Source organism: Vanessa cardui, chromosome 21 (assembly GCF_905220365.1).
Source record: "Vanessa cardui chromosome 21, ilVanCard2.1, whole genome shotgun sequence".
NCBI classification, from domain to species: domain Eukaryota; kingdom Metazoa; phylum Arthropoda; class Insecta; order Lepidoptera; family Nymphalidae; genus Vanessa; species Vanessa cardui.
Genome location: NC_061143.1, coordinates 1,516,674 through 1,543,425, shown reverse-complemented (window position 1 = coordinate 1,543,425; position 26,752 = coordinate 1,516,674). Strand labels below are relative to the sequence as shown.

At 33.5% G+C, this 26,752-nt stretch overlaps 2 protein-coding genes across 2 annotated transcripts; one reads left to right on the top strand and one right to left on the bottom strand.

The window, feature by feature from the left end:
• Positions 1–6,653: 6,653 nt before the first annotated feature.
• On the bottom strand, positions 6,654–23,584 carry LOC124538757 (protein krasavietz). The gene is made up of 12 exons (XM_047115939.1): positions 23,327–23,584; positions 22,914–22,985; positions 14,645–14,821; positions 14,117–14,217; positions 13,258–13,323; positions 12,601–12,673; positions 11,034–11,199; positions 9,642–9,753; positions 8,876–9,007; positions 8,293–8,439; positions 7,211–7,406; positions 6,654–6,995 (listed from the first exon to the last, which is right to left on the bottom strand). The coding sequence occupies exons 2-12, from the start codon at positions 22,972–22,974 to the stop codon at positions 6,967–6,969; spliced, it is 1,260 nt and encodes a 419-aa protein (XP_046971895.1). The 5' UTR covers positions 22,975–22,985; positions 23,327–23,584; the 3' UTR covers positions 6,654–6,966.
• A 446-nt stretch (positions 23,585–24,030) lies between these two features.
• Positions 24,031–26,431, top strand: LOC124538976 (probable 39S ribosomal protein L45, mitochondrial). Its single transcript, XM_047116269.1, has 4 exons — positions 24,031–24,232; positions 24,346–24,589; positions 25,003–25,391; positions 26,118–26,431. The coding sequence occupies exons 1-4, from the start codon at positions 24,209–24,211 to the stop codon at positions 26,397–26,399; spliced, it is 939 nt and encodes a 312-aa protein (XP_046972225.1). The 5' UTR covers positions 24,031–24,208; the 3' UTR covers positions 26,400–26,431.
• The last annotated feature ends 321 nt before the right edge of the window (positions 26,432–26,752 follow it).

The following is a 26,752-nucleotide window of genomic DNA, read 5'->3' as shown; positions in this document are numbered from 1 at the left end:
GCTTGCACTTAAGTAGTTCTGCCATTCTGACATTTTGTGTTTTTTTTTTAGTTTTAAGTTGATAACAGTGCTAGACTGCTAAGCCTTGTCATTTTTTGTTATCTGTTTATTATTAAAACTATTACAAATATTTGTGTATATTATATTGCAATTTTAAAAGTAGCCTTTATTTATTATTAAAACTGTATTTTTTAAATGAAATAAAGAAATTGTCTTTATTATTTATTTTGATGTAGTTAGACTTGATAAGCCCGTCTGTATAGGGACCACCCACTTCTTATTTTATATCCCCAAACAGTACTACTTACCATTATTGTGTTCTGGTTTAAGGGGTGAGTAAGCCAGTTCAATTTCTCTTATGTCAGCCTGAGAAGAATATAATTCCCAAGGTTGGTGGCGTATTGGCGATGTAAGGAATGGTTAATCTTTCTTACAGCAACTATGGGCCACGATGATCACTTACTATCAGGTGGCCCATATTCACGTCCATCTACCAGCGTTATAAAAATCTATGTACAGCGTTGAGTTGTTCTCATGTTACCGAATTCCTTTGACAAACTCATAAGAAATCATTCAAAATAATTCATATTATGAGCTAACATTTTTTCAATTTTTAATCTATGCATTTGGTACAATATTTGTGGATTAAAAAGCTGTAAAGTCTATGGTTTAAACATTTAATTGAAATAAAATCCCTTAGATTAATGGGAGTTAAAACGCATTTAGAATCTGTGATTGTAGGATATGCTAATTTTAATAATTGTATTAACTAACACGACTTTGTATTTTTTAAATGTTGAAAAAGAGTAACTACTGCGTTTCTTGCCGGTTCTTCTCGGTAGAATCTACTTTCCGAACCGGCGATAGCTTCACTTAATTGTTAATTGACGATTCAAAAGTGCTTTGTGAAAAAGTGTATTTTACAAGCACTTTTGAATCGTCAATCGTCGACCACTTGAATATAGATTATTTTGATTTTGATTGGTCTAAGATGGTCCTGCTAACACCTGATGTGACCTTGGCATCCCGCTCCCGTGGCCTTGGAGCGCCACGAGGGCGAAGGGGACGACACAAAGCGGAGCCGTTAAACGAGTCCCGCCTGAATGCCTGAATGCTCCGGAAGCACTCCCCTACCATCAAATTATATTATGCACGAACTTGTGCGAAATTATATCGACGGTTTAACGATTTTTCTATTTGGTTCTGTTACTTGAGACACCGGTTGTTATTACTATGAGAACGGATGATGGCTTTCGTAATACTCGCGTGACAAATAAATCTTTAATATTTATTTTTGATTCATTCTCAGACGAATTTATATGTAGTCTATGGTTGTTAAGGTCGTTTTTTTATGAATCTGTCTAATTGTACAATACCCTATTCCCATTGAGGAGATACATTTAATAAATAAATATAGCTTTTAGGTACTTTTAATCTTGATTGTTCTATGGTGCTCACTATGATATCGTAAAAAATGAAGTTTTGGACGTCGGTGAAGTTACCGCCGTTAACAAAGGAGTAAAATATAATTGTTTATAATTAGTTTAGTAGTTTGGTATCGTATTAATGAAAGAATGTTAGAGTACCATAACAAAACTTTTACGCCTTTGATTGTGATGTGTACTAATATTTAGGAATGCGAAATTGTCTAATTATTTATCGATCTGATGCAAACTTGATCTCCAACAGATCAACCATAAATAACAAGTGAAACTAGTGGGCTATATATGTACTATTTATTGTTATCTATGCATTTGTTATAAAATGTAAACATAAATACGAACAATAACACATTACCATAGACAACTATTACGTTTATAATCTTGGACAAATTTTAACAAGAACAATAAAATAAATAAAATACTTAATTTTTTTTTCGTTCATGTTGGCATAAAGAAATAACAAAAAATATTGTGATTTAAAAAAAATGTCAGCAAAAATGATTTTTCAACATGGCAACCTACTTAAAACTATGAATTGAGTTTTAAAAATATTCCAAACAATTCTATATAACAATAAACTATAATAAAATCCAAGCTGACTATTGTTAGTTGGGCACTAAACAAGTATGAAACACAAAAGCAAAGAGGGTTCGAACTACCTAATTGCTATTGTAAAAATTGTTATTTCATTTCAAAAGCTAGGCTAGAAAATTCAAAAATCTATTCAAATTTTTAAATGGAGCTTAAGCCGCAGTTATTGTCGTTCACAACTTAATATTTACACCCGTTACTTGACCGGGATTTAAACAATACTCAATGGCAATGTAATGAAAGAATATTAAATTTCATATTGATCTATAACTATTTAAATAAAATTTATTATCCTTAAGTTCTTAAATACAAATATAAATTAAAAAATAGTTAATGTAAAAATCTTGACACCGTAGATTAGTTGGCAAGCATTCTAACAACATTCCCCATAGAATCGCAAAAAATATTATTTCATTTTATATTGTATTCTGTAATAATCTTCGAATTGTTTCCGCGTCTTATAATTTCCCTACCGACTTGTCGTTTTATGTATTTTATACTAAATAAAACTCATACATTGCTGTGAGAGGTGTAAGAGGTGGCTTGTTGTCTTAAATTGCTGTAAATAGAGAAAAAAAAACAAACCGTGATAACACGCACCCGTGTTAAAATATATTAAATTGAATACCTCACAATTCGAGGTTTTTATATAAAGAATCATGGTTTATTTAAATTTTTATAAATCAGGTATTTTGCACTCTTTATATGGTTTCTTTCTTACCCTTCTACATATTTAGCAACTAACATTTATCAGTATTTAGCAAACTTTTCTGCTAGCTAGAGGCACGTGTATAGCGGGCTTTATTCTAGATCGAATAACGCGTCCTTGAAATATTAAAAAGCCATATTTAGAAACCCCAATATTAAAAACTTGTTTCTCTGTTCCAAAACAAACCAGATTTAGAAATAAAGCAACAGTTTTTCGGTATTGTATAGCGTAAGAATGAAGAGAAGACTCGTTAAATCGTCATGCAGTACAAAGCAGGGGTACAACCGTACAATTATTGTAATTTGTAAAGCAATGTCAGCCCTCTCGAATTGATTTACATAATAAAAGCCCTCAGACCTTGACCATGAGCCCATGGCATAAGATCTTGTGCTATTCGGGATTGGTTTAATCTTACTTCCACGTGGATCCACTTAGCGACAATTCAAATAATGTATTATTAAGACTGTAGGTAGATTCACATAAAGTCCTTTTGAACTTAAAGTGTGTAGTCGGTTAATAATAATAATTAATAATCATCAAATAATAGTCGGTTAATAGTAATATTGGGCAAAAGCCCAATATTAGGGATGGCTTTGGCTACCTATGTCTATTTTTCAGTATTTCATCAGTCAGGATACCTATACTAATAATAAATCCGAAAGTTTCGCTCTCTTACGCGGGCTAGCCAGCGATATAATTAAATTTGGTATTGAGCAAACCACAAGGACAACACTTGATGAACAACTAAAAAGCGAATGATGCCGCAGGATATAACTAGTGCCATAAACATTTAATTGTATTTAACTGACACATCTTATTATTAAAATTTTTGGAAAAGACTTTCTACTGAATTTCTTGCCGATTCTCCCCGCTACATTCCGAATCCGATTACAGCCTTAATGTTTAATGCAATCCAGTAAAAAGGCGATTCAAGTACTTGTTTTATCAGGCATTTTTATTATTGTTCTATTTTTGTACAATTAGTAACTATTTTCTAGTGCGTTAAGCATATTGATTGACTACAAGATAAAGGGTCCGAGAAGTCTTACTAAGTTCTGTATCTAAAAAAATATTTTTGTAAGGAGCCTTGCCTGAAGGGCGCAAGTGCAAATAATATTGCAGGTTGTTTTCGTTACATATATTTTTTATATTACGGAACATCATAACTGGTACAAAGATTTAGAAGTCAATTACAAAGATCTAACCTTGCCAAGGTAAAAATTGCTTTCTAAATAATACATTTTACACATGACATGTTATCTCTAAAATAACTAATATTTAATAAATGAGATTACGACTTATTTCTTTATGCTATTGGTGGAATACGAGTCGGAGGCTCACTTGGTGGAAACTTGCTAATAGCCCTATGGACTATCCGCATTGTCAAGGGGTAACAGCTGCGTCGCCGGCCATTGAGAAAGGTGTACCTACGCTCTTTCTTGAAGGCTGTAGGCAAAGATAAAGAATCAAGGTCAAAAAGGGCATGATCGTTATTGATTCGAGCCAAGTTGAATACGATGAAATGGAAGAAGCTGATACTGGGGAACTCCTCTACTTTCAGGCAATAGGTCGACCTTTCTATTTTTTTTATGCCAATTTTGGCTTTACCTTCCAAATGCCATTTTCCGATATTACTTGTTGCACCAATGGGATTGTTCTCAAATCGCGAAGACAACGAATGGTGACATTTTAGCGGCTAGCGCGTAAACTAACAGACTATCGGTTTTTTATAGGATACACTTTGGAGAGTGCTGGAAGGCTCTTTTTGAAGTGATTGAGCCATCCCCATTCCTTTATCGGACTACTAGGAGCAGGCAAAAGTTTCATCCTTACATTGTTTACTTACCCAAAAGTCGAACTGAACTGTTTGACAGCTCGTATTTGGTAAAAATCGCCAAGATTTGGAAAGAAGTGCCTGGACCTATTTTTCCTGATAAGTCAACTCTGGAACCTTTAAGAGTAGAGTGAACAGGTTTCTTTTGGATGGGCGTATACCACCTTTGACTTCATCTACACTTTCCATCAGGTGAGATGGAAGAAAAATGCCTATTCCATTACAATTTTTTAAAAAAAAATAGGGGTTGAATTAGCCGGCTCTAGTCTAGGACTTTGTGTAACCAAAGTTAATTCCGGTTTTTGACGGCGTGTTCCAGAGAAATTTAAGCACGACTGGTGCGAATTTTGAAAAGTTGTGAATTGTTACGCCCAATATTAGGACGTTCCTATTTTTATCCTGGGAGAGAGGTGGTATTAGCCGGAGAGGTAACCTGGGTCTCGTAATAAAAGAGCAAAGCCGGGTTTGGATTTGAGTTGGAGTTCAGCCAAATTATGTTACATAAATCCATAGCGAGAGCAAAAGACTACCCGTCTTATAATGTCCGCTGCGCTTGCCCCGGACAGTGACGGGCGCAAAATTGCCCGTAAGAATTTAGAGGGCAGACCGTCTTTTTTAAGGTGCTGTAAGCCCTGAGGATTCTCCATCGCAATCGCTGGCAGCCGACATAGGCGTGACCGTGAAGAGTGTACAACCGGCACAACTGTTGATGGTAACCTCCTGGGGTATTAAAACCAAATGCTTCTCAATTTCTCACATACCGGACAAAACGCGGCAACCAATACTTTATCCCACAGATTTTTAGATCATTTTACTTCCTTTTGCTTACTGGCCTATTCGATTGCAACCCCATCCGTCATAACGTGGCAATGCTTTTCATAGAGCGCTATTTAATTTTTATTTACTTAATCAAATATCACCTAGTAAAATTTAGATTAGTTTCACCAAATTTTGCTGTAGTTTTATAGTTTTGATTTAGTATCACTATATTTGTGCTACAGAAGAGGGATATTCGCGCAATCTATAACCTAGGAGCTAAAGAATCGTTAAGGAATAAATTTAAAGAAATCAAGATATTGACTGTTGCTTCTCAATATACATTCTGCAATATTATGTATGTACGAAAAATATTAATGATTTCATGAGAAAGTGATACTCATAGCATTGGTACAAGGAACAAACACAAACTTGTACTCCTGTTACTCGACTACATAGAGTCAATAACTCTTTTGAGGGGCAATGTATACGGTTTTACAACAGGATCCCAGAAAACGTTCAAAAATGCCTCTGTTGCCAAATTAAAAAAAAAAATTAAGGAACGCTTGTTTGCAAAAGGTTACTCTACAATTAATGAGTTTATGATCGATAGCACACCTTGGGAATGAAACAATCGCCTCCTGGCTATTTCATCTCATATTGAATTGTTTTTATAATATGAGACAAACAAAAAAAAAAACTCGCAGAGTTTCTTTCGCCGGTTCTTCTCAGGTCAGGGTATTTCCTTTTCCGAACCGGTGGTAGTGTTTCAATTGACCATCAATAAGAAAGTGTAATGCTTCTATATTGAATAAAGTTATTTGAGTTTGAGTATTTTTCGTTCATCTTACTTCGGAAAGGTATATTCGCTTTTTATTTTAGGCATTTTCTCATTTTTGTTAGAACTTGTGGTAAGTTTTAATGCTTACATCCTGCTATAGCAGAGATTTGGAACAAATTATATAGCAGACATGTCAAGAAATTGCATTTTCCCTTCAACCCCTCCTGTATATTGTCTTCGCTACTACGTTTATGAAGTTTTATTCTCATAATGGAATTTTGAACGTTTAAATAAAACATGAATAAAGTCAACCTTAATTTGAAGTGCAAAGCGCAGATACTTATAACCTTAGAACGAGATGCATAAGCTTGAGCGTATTGGTTTTCTAATTTTTTCAATTTGGTAAAGAAGTGGTCCAATAATTTTCTTAATTATTATGTACATATATGAGCTGTAGTATTCATTATATAAATATTATTATTAAAAGAGGGTGCGTAGAAGAGCATCTCAGTTATTGCCAGTGTAAATAAAACAAACGCACAGTGTTGCCACCATTTATTTGAATTTTACTAAAAAAATTGAATAAAAAATATTGTATTTCATCAACATGTTATTTTAGAAATGAATAATATACAGTTGTAGAAAACGTCCCGCACGTGTCGCTATGTGCTAACGGTTTATTATGTCAGTTATTGTTATCGTATGTGGAGGTCGGCGACCGCGGCGGTCACGTGGTCACGCGGTGGTCACGTGGCGTCGCGGCGGTGGTCGGGTCGCGTGTGGTCGCGGTCGCTCGGCTGGTGATGGTGTGTGGGACGGTGCTATGTGTTCAGTCTCACTCGCTGCCCTTAAACTAATCTTCCTCTTCGCCACTCTCAGATTCTGTTGAAGATAAGTTTAATATGTTAGTGTTGAACTCTGTAAATAACTAAACTAATGATTCACAAGCATCCCTTAAACTTAAAACAACTATTAACAATGGAAAGAGATTAAATTTTGGAATTTCATTTTATAAGCAATTCGGAAAACAAAACAAGTTTATTTCTATATTTGATTATGGGTTTAATGTATATTTACATGTATGCATGTATGCTTACCCTCTTCAGCGCTCTGAAGCCACTCGACGAACTTCTTCATCTGATCGAGGAACATCATCTTGCCCTTGCTGGAATTGGGCTCACGGTACCACTTGAGAATCACCTCCTCGGATAGCACGTTGGTCTTGTACAGCATCAGCACCAGCTTGCTGAATGCCCGCATGAAGCTCATATTCTCATAGCAGTACTCTTGGACCTGATAATGTCAATTTTTATTAATATACAACTAATTATCGAATAATTTTGATGCCTGTAATGCTGTATGTACTTTACTATTGTGCAGGCATAATATAATAATGTAACACAGACTGGACATCAAAAACACATTACTTAATGAGTTCAACGATAATCTGTGAAGTTATTCTCGCACACTTCGACACCGACCCGCTCGTCGAGAGCGCGGGTCGGCTCTAATCGTGTGCCAAATACACTATGGTATTGCCAAATTCAAATTTACTATGGTATACCTTCATCTGTTTATTGACACCAATATTTATGATTTCTCATAAATAAAATTACATTAATACAATAAACAACTTATACATGTTACGGCTCATATAAAAATAAATTTACTATACTAAAACTTTAGTAATTGATTAACAATAAGATTCACCTTGTCCTATTGTATCAAAAAAAGTAATTGAAAGATATTAATTATATATAATAAGAAAAGTAGAATTATTATTTTATTATCATTACTTTACTTTTCATTGTGTATTGTACAATGATATTCTAATAAACATATGTTATACCCATACTAAACGACAGAAAAAAGTGTGCCCGCGCCGGAGACCGTTTATTTTACATTTCGTTACAAGTAAAAAGGATAGCTTGATAAAAACAATAAATAAAAGGGATAACTAGATGTTTTAATTACGCAAAACGTATTACTACGTAATTATGATGTATTATACTACGTAAAACGACTAAAGGCAAACGTCCCAATTAGGACGTTTTGTAGTCTTCACTTTTTGCGTGTTAATAACATATCTGTTTACTAGAACATCATTGGTATTGTAGATAAAAATGAGACAATAGAGTTATTCAATTATAAGTATTTAAAAAAAAAAACAGTCGCAAACCTTAGTTAATAACGCGATCTCAGCCTTGGCGGACTGCGCGAACGCGGCCAACAGCGGCGTGTAGTTGCGCAAGTGTTTCGCCGCTTGCTCGGCCAGTAATTCCTCCTTTTTGTTCCACTCGCCACGGGACATGACGCATTGCCAAATCTGAAAACAGTTCTCATGTCATATCGAGTGACTTTAAACCTAATATTTGCCTTTCGGAGTGAATAATTGCTCAGATTGCCATATCGACAGTGCGTTGCAACAAACTGGACGATCATAGGAACGGCCGAAAGACTCGGCCGAGCCAAGCTCGTAAAGTCACGTCACACAGCTCCGACTCGTCATCAAGTTTCATCATTGAAATTTTTACATCCATAACTCGTAATTTGTACATCCATAACTCGTAATTTTTACATCCATAACTCGTAATTTTACATCCATAACTCGTTATTTTTACATCCATAACTCGTAATTTTTACATCCAAAACTCGTAATTTTTACATCCACAACTCGTAATTTTCACATCCACTCGAGATGTTTTTAACATTTTGTAGTATTTTTTAAGTATGTCTGTGTAAGTGTGGCGGGCGCGACTTACGATGGCGACGACCTCGTGGTCGGGGATGGCGTGGCGCTGCGCCATGTCGCGCAGCTCGGCGATGAGGTCGCGCACGGGCCGCTCGTCAGCCAGCTGCTCCATCAGCGCCTGCGTCAGCTCGCGACGAGCCTCCTGCGACGGGAGAGAATCGTACAGTACGACACAACTTACATGTCGCATCGGCAAAATTCGTAAAACCGATCACATCCGAATTGAGTACGCTATACCAAATTATCAAAATTTATTTTTGATGCGAATATGATCTTTGCACAAACGTAATTACTTGTAATGTCATATGACCTAATACATTCGTCAATTTGAAGCGTAGATTTATATGCACTTGCTTTCTCTGACGCGTGAATCTATAGCGACCAATAGCGTCGAATGGCGCGATAGGGAGCTATTTCTATTGGTTGTGTAAATCGGCAGTAATCGGATTTTTATTTCATTCCATTGCATTTTCCGATGCTACATCTAATTTGTGTCGTACTATACATGATATAACATCGATGAAGCCTTTAATGTATATTTAATTTCATCCCCGTGGAAATTGCTTTGTAAGCTTAGTGATATACTACGTAAACCAATAATCTTTACAAACACTATGAGCAGAAGTCACAGACATTTGAGATCTCATGTTTAATCGGCGCTTTACCGGCATTTTCCTTCCTGCAGTTGCAGTTGCATCAAGGTGAATTAGGGTCCAGCTACTTCCTAATAATTGTTTTGTTTGTATAATTTTAGTACTTGGCCTTGGGTCACACACCTGAGAGGCTTGCGCGCGATGCAGTCGCAGTAATTCTGCGAGGCCGCGAGAGGCGAAAGAGGACGCCAGCACCTCTTCGCTGCGACGGTTCAGCGGAAGGAACTCCAACAGTCTGTGCAAAAGGACATTCCATTAAATATGAGACGACTTTTTGATTCACAGTAAATTCAATTAGGAAATATTACAAAACGATAAGAAAATTTGAATGTTATTTTGGAATTTCTACTTGTTTGTAATTACATAAGCTTAAATGCAAATTGAAATGTAGCGACATCAATGACAACATCGTCAATGAAACGACGAGCCAGTACGTGCCGCGCTTGTCTGCCCACTGCATTAGCGTACAATTTTCATAAACAAAATTGCTATTGAATGTAATGGGTATTAGAAAATATAACCCATGTGCTATCGACACATTAACTATAAATAGAGAGGCTAGTTAAATAAAAATTTCAACAAGTAATTGTTAGAGTATCACTATATATTCGAACTAAAGTCTCGAACTCGAAAACAACTGTAAGTTAGGTCTGTGCCTGACCTGAAACTTATGTTCTAATAATCCTAAAATCCATCTAATACCTAAGATAATTTTACCTCAGTCTTTATTTATAAAATCAATGCATACTTAGAATGTAAATATACCTATCTAAGCTATAATTACAATTTTTATAATTTTAAGAAAATATGTATTAGTATATTATATGATTATGTTGTATATTGTTATGTAATAGTATTTTTAAGTGAATATGTATTAGAATATTTTTATGATAATGTTTATTATGTAGTTATATTTCTATGGGCCACTGTTGCCGGATTTTAATAAACAAATAAAAAAAATAAATAAGCAAAATAGAAACAGCTAGTCGAACAAAGCTATAGATGTGATTTAATAATAATAAATAATAATAAATATGAGACAACATCACATACATTACTCTGATCCCAATGTAAGTAGCTGACGAACTTGTGTTATGGAAATCAGAAGTAACGAAAGTACCACAAACACCCAGACCCAAGACAACATAGAAAACTAATGGTAATCTACATCGACTCGGCCGGGAATCGAACCCGGGACCTCAGAGTGGCGTACCCATGAAAACCGGTGTACATACCATTATTATGTTTATAAACGACGATAGCATAGGTCATTTTTTTTTTTAAATTGTATAATATGTTTTATTTTCAACTTTAAACAAATATGTTGACACGATACACTATGAATGTTATGTACACTTGTAATCGATGTAAATATCAGAAGTTGTTTTTCTTTTTTTGGATGTTGTGTAAGCCATCAATTGATATGTATATTGTTAGTGTACTTATTAAATAAATAAATAAATAAATACCACTCGACCATGGAGGTCGTCAGATTTAAATCAGTTACGTGAATACCTGCCCTCCAGCTGTCCCCTCTTCAGCGCGGTGACGAGCGAGGTGACGCCGCGCTCCTGTTTGACGGTGGAGAACACCTCCAGTACGAACTCCAGCGCCAGGTTATCCTTCAGGAGGTGTTCGTTCACCAAAACCAGCAACACCGACGGCGGCACGCAGCCGTTACCTGAACAAGGTACATCTCGTTACAACTTAAATAAAACTAATTATAGTAGGATACAAATTAGATGTAGCATCGGAAAATGCAATGGAATGAAATTAAAACCGATTACTGCCGATTTACACAACCAATAGAAATAGCTTCCTATCGCGCCATTCGACGCTATTCGTCGCTATAGATTCATGCGTCAGAGAAAGCAAGTGCATATAAATCCACGTGTCAAATACACGAATGTATTAGGTCATATGATATTACAAGTTATTTACGTTTTTGCAAAGATCATATTCGCGTGAGAAATAAATATTGATAATTTGGGATAGCGTACTCAATTCGGATGTGATCGGTTTTACGAATTTTGCCGATGCGACATCTAAGTTTTGTCGTACTATACGTATTAAAAATCCGTGACCACGAACACTACAAAGTGCTCGAAACGTCGGGATGTTTAAAAATAATTAAAATACGCGATTCATCCGTTATAATTAGTTTTATTTAAATGTGTAATAATCGCGAAAATTTAAGACATCGTTACAACTTGTGATAATGCTTTAATCAAACTGACTTTGATCCAAGTCCAATACTTTAAATGCTTTTTTTGGGCTTGAAATGTGACTGAGCTCAATAGCATAAGGGCATAACATTGTAGTTCCAATATTTATTTGGTTTGGTTGGTAGTGACTACTATATGCTTATATTGGAATTCCTATCATAAAAAAGCTTTTCTATAAACATTGTTAGAATACTATTAATCCTTTTAATATAACATTTTATTTTAGATATGTATTAAAGCTTGTGAATCGATTCACAATAAAAATTACTGTGTCTGAGGACAAGCTATAAAGTCACTATAGCACACTTCGACACCAATGCAACTATTAAAGGTATGAATTGGCTCTAATTGGGTGCATATTGTACTGTTTGCATCTCACTGTTCATATGTAAGGATAGAACTTCGCCCAATCATTATACATAGGATTTAGTATTTTAGATTTGAACGATGAATATACACTACTATTTATTTATAATTTACAAAAAGCTATCGTAACATAAAAAATTATTTACGTATGAATATCACCATATATTATCGAAAAAAAAAAATATTCAATCAAAAACTACCTAACGGACTTCTTTACAGTTCCCTAACAGACAGATTGGATTCATGAGGAATATTTATGTGTTTTATTCATAAACATTCTGTGTAAATTGGTTGAAACATGCCAACCAATAGAGATGTATATTATGTTACAAATTTTATATAGGTCTATATTTTACCGCTGTCAAGCCGGGTCTGGTAGCAATTTTTTTATGATAGAATACATACACACATTGAAAAAATATATCATAAATCTAACCTAAGAGTCATCTTTAGCAATAATCGAAAAGAACATGTTCAATTATCGTACATACCAATCCATAGTGCAGTCATCCGCGCCAATTTGTTGCGTTGTAATGGTTCAAAGCCTTTCAGGTACACTAGAACCTGAAATTAATGATAACAATGTTTTATTGGCACATATTAAGACACATTATTAACATAAGTGAGCTGAGATGGCCCATTGGTTAGAACGCGTGCATTTTAACCGATGACTGCGGGTTCAAACCCAGGCAAGCACCACTATATAAATGTGCTTAATTTGTATTTATAATTCATCTCGTGCTCGGCGGTGAAGGAAAACATCGTGAGGAAACCGGCATGTGTCTAATTTCATCGAAATTCTGCCACATATGCATTCCACCAACCCGCATTGGAACAGCGTGGTGGAATATGTTCCAAACCTTCTCCTCAAAAAGGGAGAGGAGGCCTTTAGCCCAGCAGTGGGAATTTACAGGCTGTTGTTGTTGTTTGATCAATATAAGGTTAGAACTTTCGCTTAAGACGAAAGAAATTTGATACTGGCTTAATTTTTTATGACAATAATTATTAAAAATTTACATTATTACAATTTTAACAAAATATTATTTAAAAAAATACGTTCAGTTGTAATCTACAAAGCTTATCTTGTAGTATCAAAAAATATAAGAAACATTTTATTACTTTGAAAGATATTAATCAAACAAACTCACCTTTTTCATTTCCTCTTCAAACATCTTTTCTAGATATTTGTAACGACGCATTAACTTCACGAATACCTGTGGAAAAATTAACAATTTTTAATAATAATTCTACGTTAATATAATAAACATTTAATTGAATAATAAATCAGCATTAAAACGAACGAGAATGTGATTATCCACATAATATTTCGGTACTCTAGCCATTTTTATCATCATTTTTGCATTAAACTTCAAACCCTATATCGTCTGAACCCCTATCCTACCCTCACACTGTTTGTCACCTTTTTACTTTATAGGTGCTAAGCCCTTTAAATGTGCTGTTCCTAAGGAGCTGCGATGGCCCAGTGGTTAGAAGGCGTGCATCTTAACCGATGATTGCGGGTTCAAACCCAGGCAAACACCACTATATGTATGTGCTTAATTTGTGTTTATAATTCATCTCGTGCTCGGCGGTGAAGGAAAACATCATGAGGAAACCTGCATGTGTCTAATTTCATCGAAATTCTGCCACATATGCATTCCACCAACCCGCATTGGAACAGCGTGGTGGAATATGTTCCAAACCCTCTCCTTAATGGCAGAGGAGGCCTTATCCCAGCAGTGGGAAATTTACAGGCTGTTACTTTACTAAGGGGATGTAACTACACCTGAACTAGTAGACAGCTTATAAGATTCTAGGTTAAATATACAGCTAGGGCCATTTAAATTCATGGTTCCAGTCCCACATTTTCTGGAGTAGAAAAAGATCTTTCAGAACTGTGACTTAGGCAAGAATAGACTAAGATATTTTGTTACCTCAATTGGAAACGAATCTGTTACCACTATTGAAGTAGATTATCGTCTAATACTTGGCTATATAAATACAAACCTGTTCGAAGTTGCGCATAGTCTCCATATCTTCGCTGGCGTTGAAGATACATGTGTTGGTCTTAGGGCTTTCCCCGTCCATCGACACGGAGCCGCCGGGAACTGAACACAGATTACATTATTTAATAATATTTATGATACAATTTTTTTGCGGAATAATTTTAATAATTAATCAGATATAACGAACGAAATCTTTCAACATGAAATTTCAGGACTCTAGCCTAAATTTTTCATCATTTTAATCAGGAAATCATAATTATTTTAAACAATAGTCAGTATAAGTTTATTAATTTCATTAAACAAATTATTGTACTTATAAATTTGACCTGGAGTAATCTAATTCCTACTAACAATTTACTTTTATGTCAATAATAATAGTGTTTTTATGTCAATAATAATAGTTTCTTTAGTATTTCTAATCCATATTTTTTTTCTGCATTTTATTCGAAACTCTAATGTTACAAAAAAAGTATTTCAATTATGCTTATTATGAGTTACTATCTTATATATATCCAGGAGCAATACTCACGCAGCAGCCCCCCGGCGATGAGCACGTCGAATATGACCTCGCCATAGCGGCGATAGTCGAGCTTGGAGCCGGCCGCGTCTAGGAACTTGTACGCCGCGTCCAGGTCGCCGCCCGCGCGCTCCAGCCCGCACACCAGGGCGTCGCGGAAACCGTTCGGATCGTACTTCTCTTTCTCATCTGAAACAGACGCACCGTTATCGTACACACGCACCCATCGTTATCTCTATTATTAATCTTATAACGCTTATAAAAGCTTATAACGCCAAGTTTCCGACTCGGCAAAAATCAATAAATCTTTCTTGGGGCAAGGTATCCATTTCTATAATAAAATTCCACAGACATTTTTAACTTTGCCGTCTCGTAAATTCAAATCGTTTATAAAAAATACATTGGTGAAAAAGGCGTATTATTCGATACAAGATTTTGTAGATGATAAAAAAGCGTGGAATTAATATCTGTTGACTTCCAGGCAGGATATATTAATTTAATAATTGTATTAACTTAAAAATTAACTAACATGACTGTATTTTTTTAAATGTTGAAAAAGAGTAACTACTGAGTTTCTTGCCGGTTCTTGATTTTGATTTTGAATCACTTAGCTGTTAATTAACCGTTGCAACGGTATAATTACGAGTTATAATTTAACAAATGAGAATCAAAATAAACTTCATTCGAGTAGATTTCTACAAAGCACGTTTGAATCGTCATTTAACAATTAAGTGAAGCTACCATCGGTTCGGAAAGTAGATTCTACCGAGAAGAACCGGCAAGAAATTCAGTAGTCTCATTAGTTAAATGCAATTTTAATATATGTAAGATAAATTAAAATTAAGTATTAATATGCACATTTTCATATATTCACATAACTTTATAAGTTTTAAACAGTACGATTGAATTATATTTTTGCAACCAGTAAATTTTACTTAATAATACTGTTTTTTATTATCTAAATTAACGCTCCTCTCGTTGACTCAGCTGACTGGATGATCATTGTAACGATAACGCCGGCTTCGTATGTAAAACCTACTGAATATACTATGATCATGTATTGTCTGTGTACAATACAGTAAAAGTAGAACCATCGTTAAGAGCAACCTTGGCGTCTAAATAGATAATGAACTGTTATTTATATCTCCCATTAATAATGGAATAAGCTTCACCTCCACCTACTTAACAAGCTGATGAGGCCTTTATGCACACCACATGTCAGAAACATAAGCCTTTATTACGTAATATTGTAACATTACAAGATTATGGTCTTCGTGACGTCATACACATGACACGAAAGCCTGCTTTGCTTTCTTACGATACTTTGTTTCGACACCAGCAACAATTGCTCAGATAGCCGATATCTAAATATGTATTTGCTAAAGTTAAAGTATGAGTATCATGTATTTATATTATATCCTATGTAAATTAATCTAGTACAAGATTTAAAAATAATAACATTCAAAAATTTGAAATTGAATTAAACCTGCAAATATAATACGCTGCTAATGTCTCCATAATTTTTGAATTCGGTTTAAAATTTTAGTTCATTCTGAATATTACATGAAAGCGTAAAGTTACAAGTGTCAGTGTAAATAAATAAATGCAAACAGGGTATCGCATCGTATCTCCTCGACACAGTTGAATCTGAAGTGGAGTTTCACTGTATACGAAAACGAGCGGCCAACATCAACTAGCGGGACTTCAGTTATAATTCCCTCGTCCTTATAATTAATTAAAATGTTATTGTATAAAAAACGGTTCTGCAATATTTTTAAAGTTAACCTAGCTGCAGGAGAGGCAATGACTAGAGCATCTTGATCGAGTGACGGATGCGCTTAACAAAGAAACCTAAGTATACTAATTCTGAATTCTTATATTGAATTACTAATTTACTGGCGACCACCCCCCGGCTTCTAACGTCTAAAACTATCAGTGTTTCTCTCCTATATTGTGCATATTACACACAAACCTTCCTCTTGAATCAGTCTATTAAAAACTCATCAAAATCCGTTGTGAAATTTCCAAAGATCTAAGCATACATAGGCAGAGACAGCGGTAAGCGACTTTGTTTTATACTATGTAATGATAATGATATTCGCGACTTACTCATTAAATATTCTTTCTTGATTATTATTATTAAGTATTTGGTGATAAGAGACCTCATAACAAGAGTCAATTTGTTACGCTTCGTTCACTTTTATAGATCTAATAGTTGAATATCTGATAACTGTCGTAAATATCTTGATTTTGATATTAATAGGTCATTAAAAATTACTATCAATATTTTATTTTTAGAGTCTTAGATTGTACAATCAGATTTACTACGTCTTAAAGACAACATTTGTAATAATGAACCGACAAATATATTTATAATATCAACAAAGAAATAGTCTCTTGGTTTTCACTAATAGATCGAGATTTTAGCAGATATTTAAGCACATTTATTGTAATGTACGTAAACGAATGAGCAAGTATACGGTAGCTACTTAATTCCTAATACTTTAAAGAAGCCAATTGTTTTAAGAATGAATATACTTTAAAAGACTGCTTCGTTATAAATTAAAAAATAAAATCAGACTTTTTATAATTTATGACGGAGCGGCAATCGCCATTCGGACGCCATGTGTGACGAGGGAACATCACCACAGACGCAGTCATGAATATATTAATGTTGAATCTGATAAGGCATTTTATAATTAAAATTATTAATTAGTGAAAATTAGAATGGCTGTTTTTTTTCTTATTAATATTTGAATACTCATTAATTGAAACATTTGGTGGTAGGGCTTTGTACAAGCCCGTCTGGGTAGGTACCACCCACTCATCAGATATTCTACCGCTATAAAACAGTACGTAGCATTGTTGTGTTCCGGTTTGAAGGGTGAGTGAGCCAGTGTAACTACAGGCACAAGGGACGTAACATCTTAGTTCCCAAGGTTGGTGGCACATTGACGATATAAGGAATAGTTAATATTTCTTATAGCGTCATTGTCTATGGGTGATGGTGACCAATTACCATCAGTTGGCTCATATGCTCGTCCGCCAACCTATACCATAAAAAAACACTTTTCTAAATTTAGTCTAGTAATTTAGTCTTGTCAGAGGTAACCAATTAGTTTTGGTAGCTCAACCCAAGACTAATCGAGTGTACTAAATTACAAAGCAATCATTTAGCATGTACCATCCAGGGCATCACTCGACATTATCTCGTGACGATCATCAAAACAACATTACGTCCGTAGCGTGGAGTACATCACGCATACGTCACCGTTCGATACTCACACCGCTCTTAATAAATAACGCGTCGATATACTTGTTCGTCATTATATAAAATTTCCACAATGAATATTCAGTTATTTAATAATGTGTTTCAATAACGATTCGAACGAAGCTTCTATAGAGATTACGTGTTTTATTCGCGTTGTCTTGTCTTTTAAGTTATTCGTGATAATAATTGATACTATTTAATTTGTTATGTACATTAAAAATACATATGAAATCAGCTTGACAACTGTATCTTAACGAATACATGTACAATTTTGTTTCGTTTCATTTATTTCAATCACGTATTTTCCGGTCAAAATAGACAAAATAAATGTGGTTTTGTGGCGTAGTATCTGGCCGTAGGATAAATGCGCCCGTCCTTTGAGAAAAACATCGAGGCTTACTCAAATTTATTAGAGGCAATCTTAATCTTTATTTTTTCATGTAAATTGCTTTTAAAATATATACTAATATTATAAAAAAGTAACTGCCTCCATTTCACTCTTTCACGGTCAAAAAATTTTGTTGTGTACAAATTTGTAACCCAAGAAGTCTTTCCTAGGGCATTTTTTCATGAAAACTCCTAATTGAATGCGAGCGAAAGCGATTAAGGCAACTAGTTATTGCTAACCCCAAAAATATACAAATACAACGAATAGGTACGTCCAGTAATCATTTGATTCTTAGGGAACCTCACCTTAGAGGGAACTGGTATACCACACAACTTTGCCCTACAGCCACGCCTCTTGTTATCTTTCAACAATTCACAAACAGCCCAATTACATGCATAATCTATAACTCTGGCCGGACTATGAATAAATTGTAAAATTTGTCAAATTAATAGCAATCTGCATAGTGCAGTTAAGGTACATCAAAACGCCGGGAATGTTTCCAACTTCATAAGACTTCCCGGAACGATGACGTGGCAGACAATTGTCGTTATCACGGACGATTAAACGTTAAGATAAAATTAAAAGGCATCGATGCGAACAAAACAGATTTTCTTTCCTAGTCAAATATACACAGTACGCGACAAATACTTGTTAAGAGCGGTTAGAACCAGATAAAACCGGTTTTTATTCTTAAAATTACTATAATTAAATCTCTAAGAAATGTTCGTGATGAAATAAATAACTACAGGTATACCGGTACACTTACACGGATTTTGAACAATAAAGAAAATCCCTAAAATATTTGATATGAGTATAGTATATAAAATTCTTCCATACGTATTTATATAACACTGAAGCTCCTAAATGGCTGAGTCAATTTTTTTCAGACTGTGTTGTAAATAAAGGCGGCGATACCCTTGGGTTTCAATGTTTTGTTAACAAAAATATTTTTTCTTATTATTATTTCTTTCTTTATTATTTCACCCGTACGAACGGTCGGACGGTATAATACAATGAAATTATTGTCAATACACAATCCTTGTTCCGCACGTCCGATTTCTACTTTAACAACACGCCATGTTTTTTTATCTTATGCGTTCACGAGAAAAGCGATCGGAGGATGACTGCTAAATGAAAGCATGAATTACAAATTAGTTTAACTTTACTATCGGAATTGTTACGAGACTAATGTGTGCAGAAAGAAAACGACATAGCAAGCTGTGTAATGTGCAATATTCAGTGTTACCATAAGCAAGGATTTAAATTTCGACTGAAGTCATCTATTTCAACTTTTAATATTTTGTCTTTTGTTAATGCACCACCAAAATTGGGTATAAAAATGAGCAGTACCTCGTGCGTTTGGTCACACTAGCAACCTCAAACCGGAACACAACAGTACTACTACTAAAGCCTACCAATTTTAATCTTGTTTAATTTAATTAGATGACCTATTTTATTTAACGATACGTTTACTTTGGTGACAAGATATTTTTGACAAAAAAAGAAACAAAGTCCTTCATCGTTTATTTTTACGTAGTAAAAATCCTTTAACTTTCTTTTCAACTTCTGTCAGCATCCCTGAGGTTCATCCCGTGGGATTACGTAAGTACGTCTTCGATTCGACGCTTCTTTAGTACGTCTATCTCCTTCGGCCTTAATTCAGTTCAAAATTTACAGGACGACAAGAATAAATAATATTGCCATCTCTTTTTCAAATTTGGACTTAAATCAGTCCTATCGAGTATATGTATCTATTATCTAAAAAAAAATAGCGCTGTCTTTTCTAAACGCATACGACAAATACCTACTTACTGAACATAAAATTTATACCATTAAAATGGCGTTAGAATATAATTCAACGTATAACGTAGCCAGGTCAACGCGCGACCGTGCCTGCTAGTTAGTTTATATAATTACTCATTAGCAATATAATTAAAACTGAAAACCCATCCACACATTTTCAAATAGTATATTAAAGTTACATTGATGGTATGTAGACAAAAAGGTTGCTTAGTTTTTATAGGAATCGCGTTATCAAAGGTTTATAAGGAAGTGTTATTGAAACCCAATGTCATCTGTGAGCCTTGTCCTGGCAGACTTATGTTTATTTAATCACTTCTGTATAAGTATACTGGAAATTTATACCCAACATGACATTGTACTCCGATAGATACATTTTCAACTTGTATATTTTCCAATATTACCCATGTTTAGGGTAATTCAACAAAAATAACTTATTATAAACGATTATTGTTAAAATTCTAACCTAATCTATTCAACTAACATTAGTGTACAGTCCAACTAACAATGCTGACAATATCAAGTATAAGACGAACGCCATGAATTAACCGACATTTTTATATTGACAGTGGAAACTCTTTGGTGGAGAACTTAGCAAGTGAATTGCAGGCAGAAAGGATTAATTAAAAAAAAAAACCTTTAAACAGTGACTATCCACGAGTTGAACAAGAGAATAAATTGATTAGCATCAATTGATTTAATATAAAAATTGTAATAGGCATTGTTTAAAAATGTAACTATTATAACACGGACCTAATAATTGTTTAACTTTGTATACTAGTTGAGAAGCACGACCAACAGGTAATAATTTGACAAGTTATGAGGAAAACAAACAACAATATTCAATTTGGTGTGTTTCTCTTTGTTTGAATCATCTTTTTATTATTTACAAATTGTATAGATATATTATTAAGTCAGTTATGATTGAATAATCTAAAATCCGCCTACATAAATTAAGAGTTTGCTTACAATTGTACACAGCTAACAGCTATAGACAGCTAGCTATACTTTTATTAATAAATAAAAATTTAAAAACTTACATAAAAAGCTGTTTGAATAAAAAAATATTTTGCTTATATTAGGTGAAGTTTATAAAATTTTAGGATATTACGAATACTTAACAAAATAAAGTTTGGTTTTTAAACAAACTTGGGTGTTTGAATATTATATTTAATAATCATTTATTGTTGTACGATTGTTACAAGATTATAAATTCCACAATTACCTATTTAAATTAAGATAGATTTATCATTATGCATTTGAGACTTCAATTACTTTGTTTTTAATAAGTCTGCGTTGCAAGTAATTATATGTTATTCATATATTAAAGCTTTGTTTACATATATCAATATTGTTAAATAATTAAGTATTATTAAAGCTATTTGCTTAATAAAAACAATAAATAACTATATTAATTTACATTTATAGTTCTCCGATAAGAAGATAATTGTCATTTCATGTGATCCACAAACTGTATATTAATTAATTTTATGTTAATATAAATACTAATATATTAAAGTGTGAACATGAGTTTGTTACTTGATGTATTTATTACTAAACAGATCATTATGAAGTTTAGCATACATATTGGGTTTTCTGTAGAAAAGCCTATGAAAAACCTATTTTGCCTTGTCGGCCAAGCCAGTCATTGTCAAGCCATTATCGAAAATAAATTATTTATTAAACAATGAAACTGAAGTATGATAAATTTACTTTATTAACATCATTTTATTGAAAATACCTTTTTGATCTTACAATTAATGCTATGTGTGAAAGTGACCTTACCATAAGGCACATTTGCTTACCTTCCTAACAATATGGATTCTCTTTCCTTATATTATAGACTGGTAACCTACATGCTTGTTTATTATTGTATTAATAATACATAGTGAATAAATATGTCATTAATTTTCAGAATGGAATAACTACTTAATTTATTTTTGTTTAGTTGAATCAACATTCCGAATCAAAAGAAATGTAAGTTAAGGTTAAGAGACAGTTGAAATGAAGTTTGATTATTCTAATATATTTTTCAAAATCAATTGTAATGGAATTTTCTTAATAATGATTATGTACTGACCAAATAATGTTAATAAGCAAAATATTATTACCAGAACATATTTGTTGTAAGTTAAATATTAATATATATGTTTGTATTTATGAGAATGTTCATTTTATTGATATTTATGTGTAAGTCTCATTATGACATGACACTTTAAGTTTTAAGTGAAAAAAAAAATACAATTAATCTAAACAATATATAAACTATATATGAATATTAATTTAGTATTTAGCTAACATAAAATGAGGAAATATTCGTTATTATTTAATATCTTCCTACTTGGTACAAGTTTAAGGTCATTGTACTACATGTATATCAAAACAGATATTACTATAGTTGAATTTATTAATTGATAAAACAACTATAAATAATAATATAATCATAATAGTGATTAATGGTAATAATGTCACTTTCTTTTGCAACAATGCAACTAACGTCCAGCAATCATGACCTACTTAGGATGAATTATTGCCAGCTAAGGAGATTTTAGTATCCAAGCATATTTCCTTGCCAAATATCTGCCAATCAAGGTTGGCAAATCAGCGAATATGATCAGACATTTAGCATGAACGAAATATAGATGAATACTACAAAGATACAATTCCCAAAAAATAAAGCGTGTAGCATCGCGGATGGACAATGAGTAAACAAAAATTTCAGCAAATAGGTACTCTGCGTGCGATCGTTGTTAAAGAAAAAAACAAAACAGGATTAAATATAATTAATATATAAAATTGTACTTTTATTACATTTAACTCACCTCTTTTTCTGGTCTTGATCCGTTGACCCGATAATACTGGTTTTTCTACCTTCTGACTCATACAATATATTGCTGAAACAAACACACGTGGCAATTAATTTCATGTTCGGGGTCCGTTAGGTGCATGTCGGGGGGTCATCGGCCGCGTTCTCTCCTCGCAAGACTATATACAACTAATTATATTCTTATAACCCTATCATTAAAATGACGCTTACTTACTAAGAAAGCAAGTTAATCGCCCCAAGTACAGCGACCGTGTCTCCCTATAATACAGCCTGATAAACCCTTTTCGAATCTATGACTCAGCAAGGACTAAACGAATATCGCGTGATTCTAGCAAATTCAGCACAAAAAGGACAAAGATCGACTTATATTATATACATTCTACTTATGTGATGTGCACTGATACTCACATAGTTACAGGTTATGTAGGAGCCTTTTACTCCTTTTGCGAGTTCTCTCGGACTGCGCCTGTTCAGAAAAGAAAGAAACGCTGCTACGGTCTCTATTCCTTTGAGAGCTAGAGACAACGTGTATGGAGTCGCCGGATATCCGGTTATGTAGGTCACAAATATCGATTTGAATCTTCTGGCCTCTTTTTCTCTTTTATTTATAAGAATTAATTTGATTTCTAAAGAAAGCTTACATTACAAGTGAGCAATATGCTTACCAAGAAGCATCAAAACATAAAAATATATTAAATAAAGGCAAAGACAGTATTTCGAAATATTAATTCGCAAAAAATGATACGTTACGATATTGGTGAATAATTGTAACTTAAATTTAATAATAGTATTTTATAGGTACAGCACGGTAATTTGATAAATTTTATGACGCTTTAATGAAAAATCTTAATTTGAAAGGAAAATATATGACTAAAAATGGCAGTGAAAAATATTTTCATAGACAAGATTTTTTTTTAATACTAATTATTGTATAGGCTACAGCACAATATTTTCATTCCTTATCAATCTAAAATAATATTTATTTATTTAACCATTAAAATAATAATTATTAAATAAAATTATTGACGACCGTAATTTTTTAATTTTTTTTTCGGCAATAATTTAAAGCGTGATTCTTTTTCTCCGATATTTATTACCTGTAAGTTCTTTGACATTGACATTAGAAATAATTTCTAAGTTTTAGGGTTATGTTTGGTACTGTTCTATAATTTCTGCAATTTAGTTTAACATAATAATTATTCGTATACTAACTGATGTCATGACTAGTTTACTCAATTCCTATTAAAATTTAAACCAGAAATATCTTCAAATACAAGAAGAGTGGAAACCATGGCTAACTCTATATTAACCAAAGTAAGTTTTTTAATAATTTTTCGGTGTAATACGTTCAAATTTCAGTCATCTTTTAAAAGTTAATAAAATGTATGTAAAAATTAAGCGTTTAATGATACCCTAATATATTTTAGATCAGTCCGTTATGGAAGCTACCATCATCAACTTTAATTCAACCTTCACGATCAACGACTTCGAAGCATTTTAATCCGAAATACAAAAAACACCGCGCACAAAAATATCTTAAAATAGACCTACCAGACACGAATGAAGATGATAGTAAATTAAGTCCAGAGAAGATGAGGCAGAAGATGAAAGAACGAGGGCTGATGCCGCCGCGCCCTTGGATGGAACGTCCATTTTATATTTCCGCAACAGGTAATTAAGCATTAAAACTATTACTGTGAAAGCCAAGTTACTAGCCATTGTTATGCACTGACATAGGTGGACATAGGTCTCTCCTAATTTGATTTCAAGTATCCTGATGTCTACCTTTCGCATCTAGTTGGGTTATACCAATTTCTTTAAGTCATTGGTTTACATGAATCAACATGGGATTATTACATTATTAATGTAAGCAATGATACACACATAAATATAAAAAGTAAAGTAACATCCTGTTAATTTCGTTGTATAGAAGTTTTGGAACTTATTGCACAAAGCTGCTCCAATGCCTGGTAATGGATATACATTTGGCAGATTTTCATTGTAATTAGACACATGCAGGGCAAGTACAATATGAATTATAAACATGCATTTATACATAAACAATGGTATTAAAATAATTTCAGGGGGTGTCTTTGAGGGGTATGTTCCACCGGAAGGGGATGGCAAAGCCTCCCTAGTATCTACAACTCGTGCAAAACAAACAGTACAATTGTTGGAGAAAAAATCTAAATCTATGATGGCCATCCGTAAGATCAAGTCTTACGACGAAGACTTTGATAGTAAGGAATTCTGTAACGAAGCTCAGAACATTTACATAAAAGCTCATGAGAGTTTGGCTAACAATGATAAGTACGCTTTAAGGAAGTATGTCACGGAGAAAGCATACCCAGAGTTCCGACACAACAGCCTCTTAAAGACGATAAGATGGAAATTTTTAGACTCATTGGAGCCCCCACGTGTGGTTCATGCACGCTGCACTGATATTGTCAGCAAGGAAAATATTTTTGCTCAGGTATATATTAATCATAGTTTATTTTTTTTAAAATACTATGATGTCAACAGAAACTCTCAGTATCATAAAAAATTTGTGTTTGAGTTTAATTACTTATTTATTTCTTGTATTTGTATAATATTATAATAATTTGTATAATATTATAATTATAAAACCATTAAACACTGTCGGTGCCGCCCTAATATTTGTGATGGAATTTATAAACTAAAGAAATACTGGTGCATATCTTTCTATTATCTGTTTAAAGTCTTTTAGTATAGGCATAGGAGTGAGTTTTCATTACAGAAGCTATTTTAGCAAATTATATAGGCATATTTTCTCAACCTTTAGTATCTTATGAATCAAAATTTATTGTATTAACAGTATACAATCCTACTAACTGAAGATCCCACATGATTTTTAAATGTATGATGATATATCTTCTAATATTAGAATAAACTCCTACATAATATGAATCTAACATAACATCTTAGTTTTAAAAATATAATTTATACTGTATGTGACTATGGCTATCCATTGAACGTAACTCCACGAAATATTCCATTGTTTTGAGTTTTCGGGCTCAATATTCAGTTATGTTGGTTTTAGTTTTTTTTATTTTCAAACACAATAATCGAGAAACGGTACTGGATAATATTTGATATAATTGTTTAAAAAATATGGATTTTTGTATCAGTTACGGACAGAATAAAAATTAAATTAATTTTATCATCTATTTGTTTCCAGGTGACCGTTCGTTTCCACACACGGCAGCAGCTTGCCGTGTACGACCGCTTCGGTCGCTTGATCCACGGCAGTGAGATCGTCGCTAAGGATGTTCTCGAATATATTGTTTTCGAAAAACATCTTTCCAACTTGTACGGCACGTGGCGCATTCACGACAAAATCATACCGGACTGGGCGCCTCCTAAAGATCCCTCTAAGCTAACGAGGCTTAAGCCCGAACCTGAGCCCGTGTCGGTCGTTGTGGAGGAAGAAGTGGAACAACCAGCGATAGCTGATAAATAATTTATGTAATAAATAAATAGTTTAGTAATGTTGTTCGTTGTTTATTTTGCATTCAGAAATTCGAAAATGTCGATATAGTTTACAAGTAAAATATATTTATCAGCTTCTTTATTGAATGCAAACAAACTGTTGTGCATTTTAACGTCACTATAAAATCAATTAATTGACATTAGAGGCCATTCTTCCGCGAAAATTTTTCGGCGTTCAAAACTTCATTTAAATATAGGTGCTGCTTAATATTGTTATTTTATAAGCCTCTATATGGTTTTTGGAATTAATTTTAAAAAGTTTTACGAGGTTAAATCAAACCTTTTTTTGGATCAGAATTTGTCGCACGCAAATTGTTTAATGGA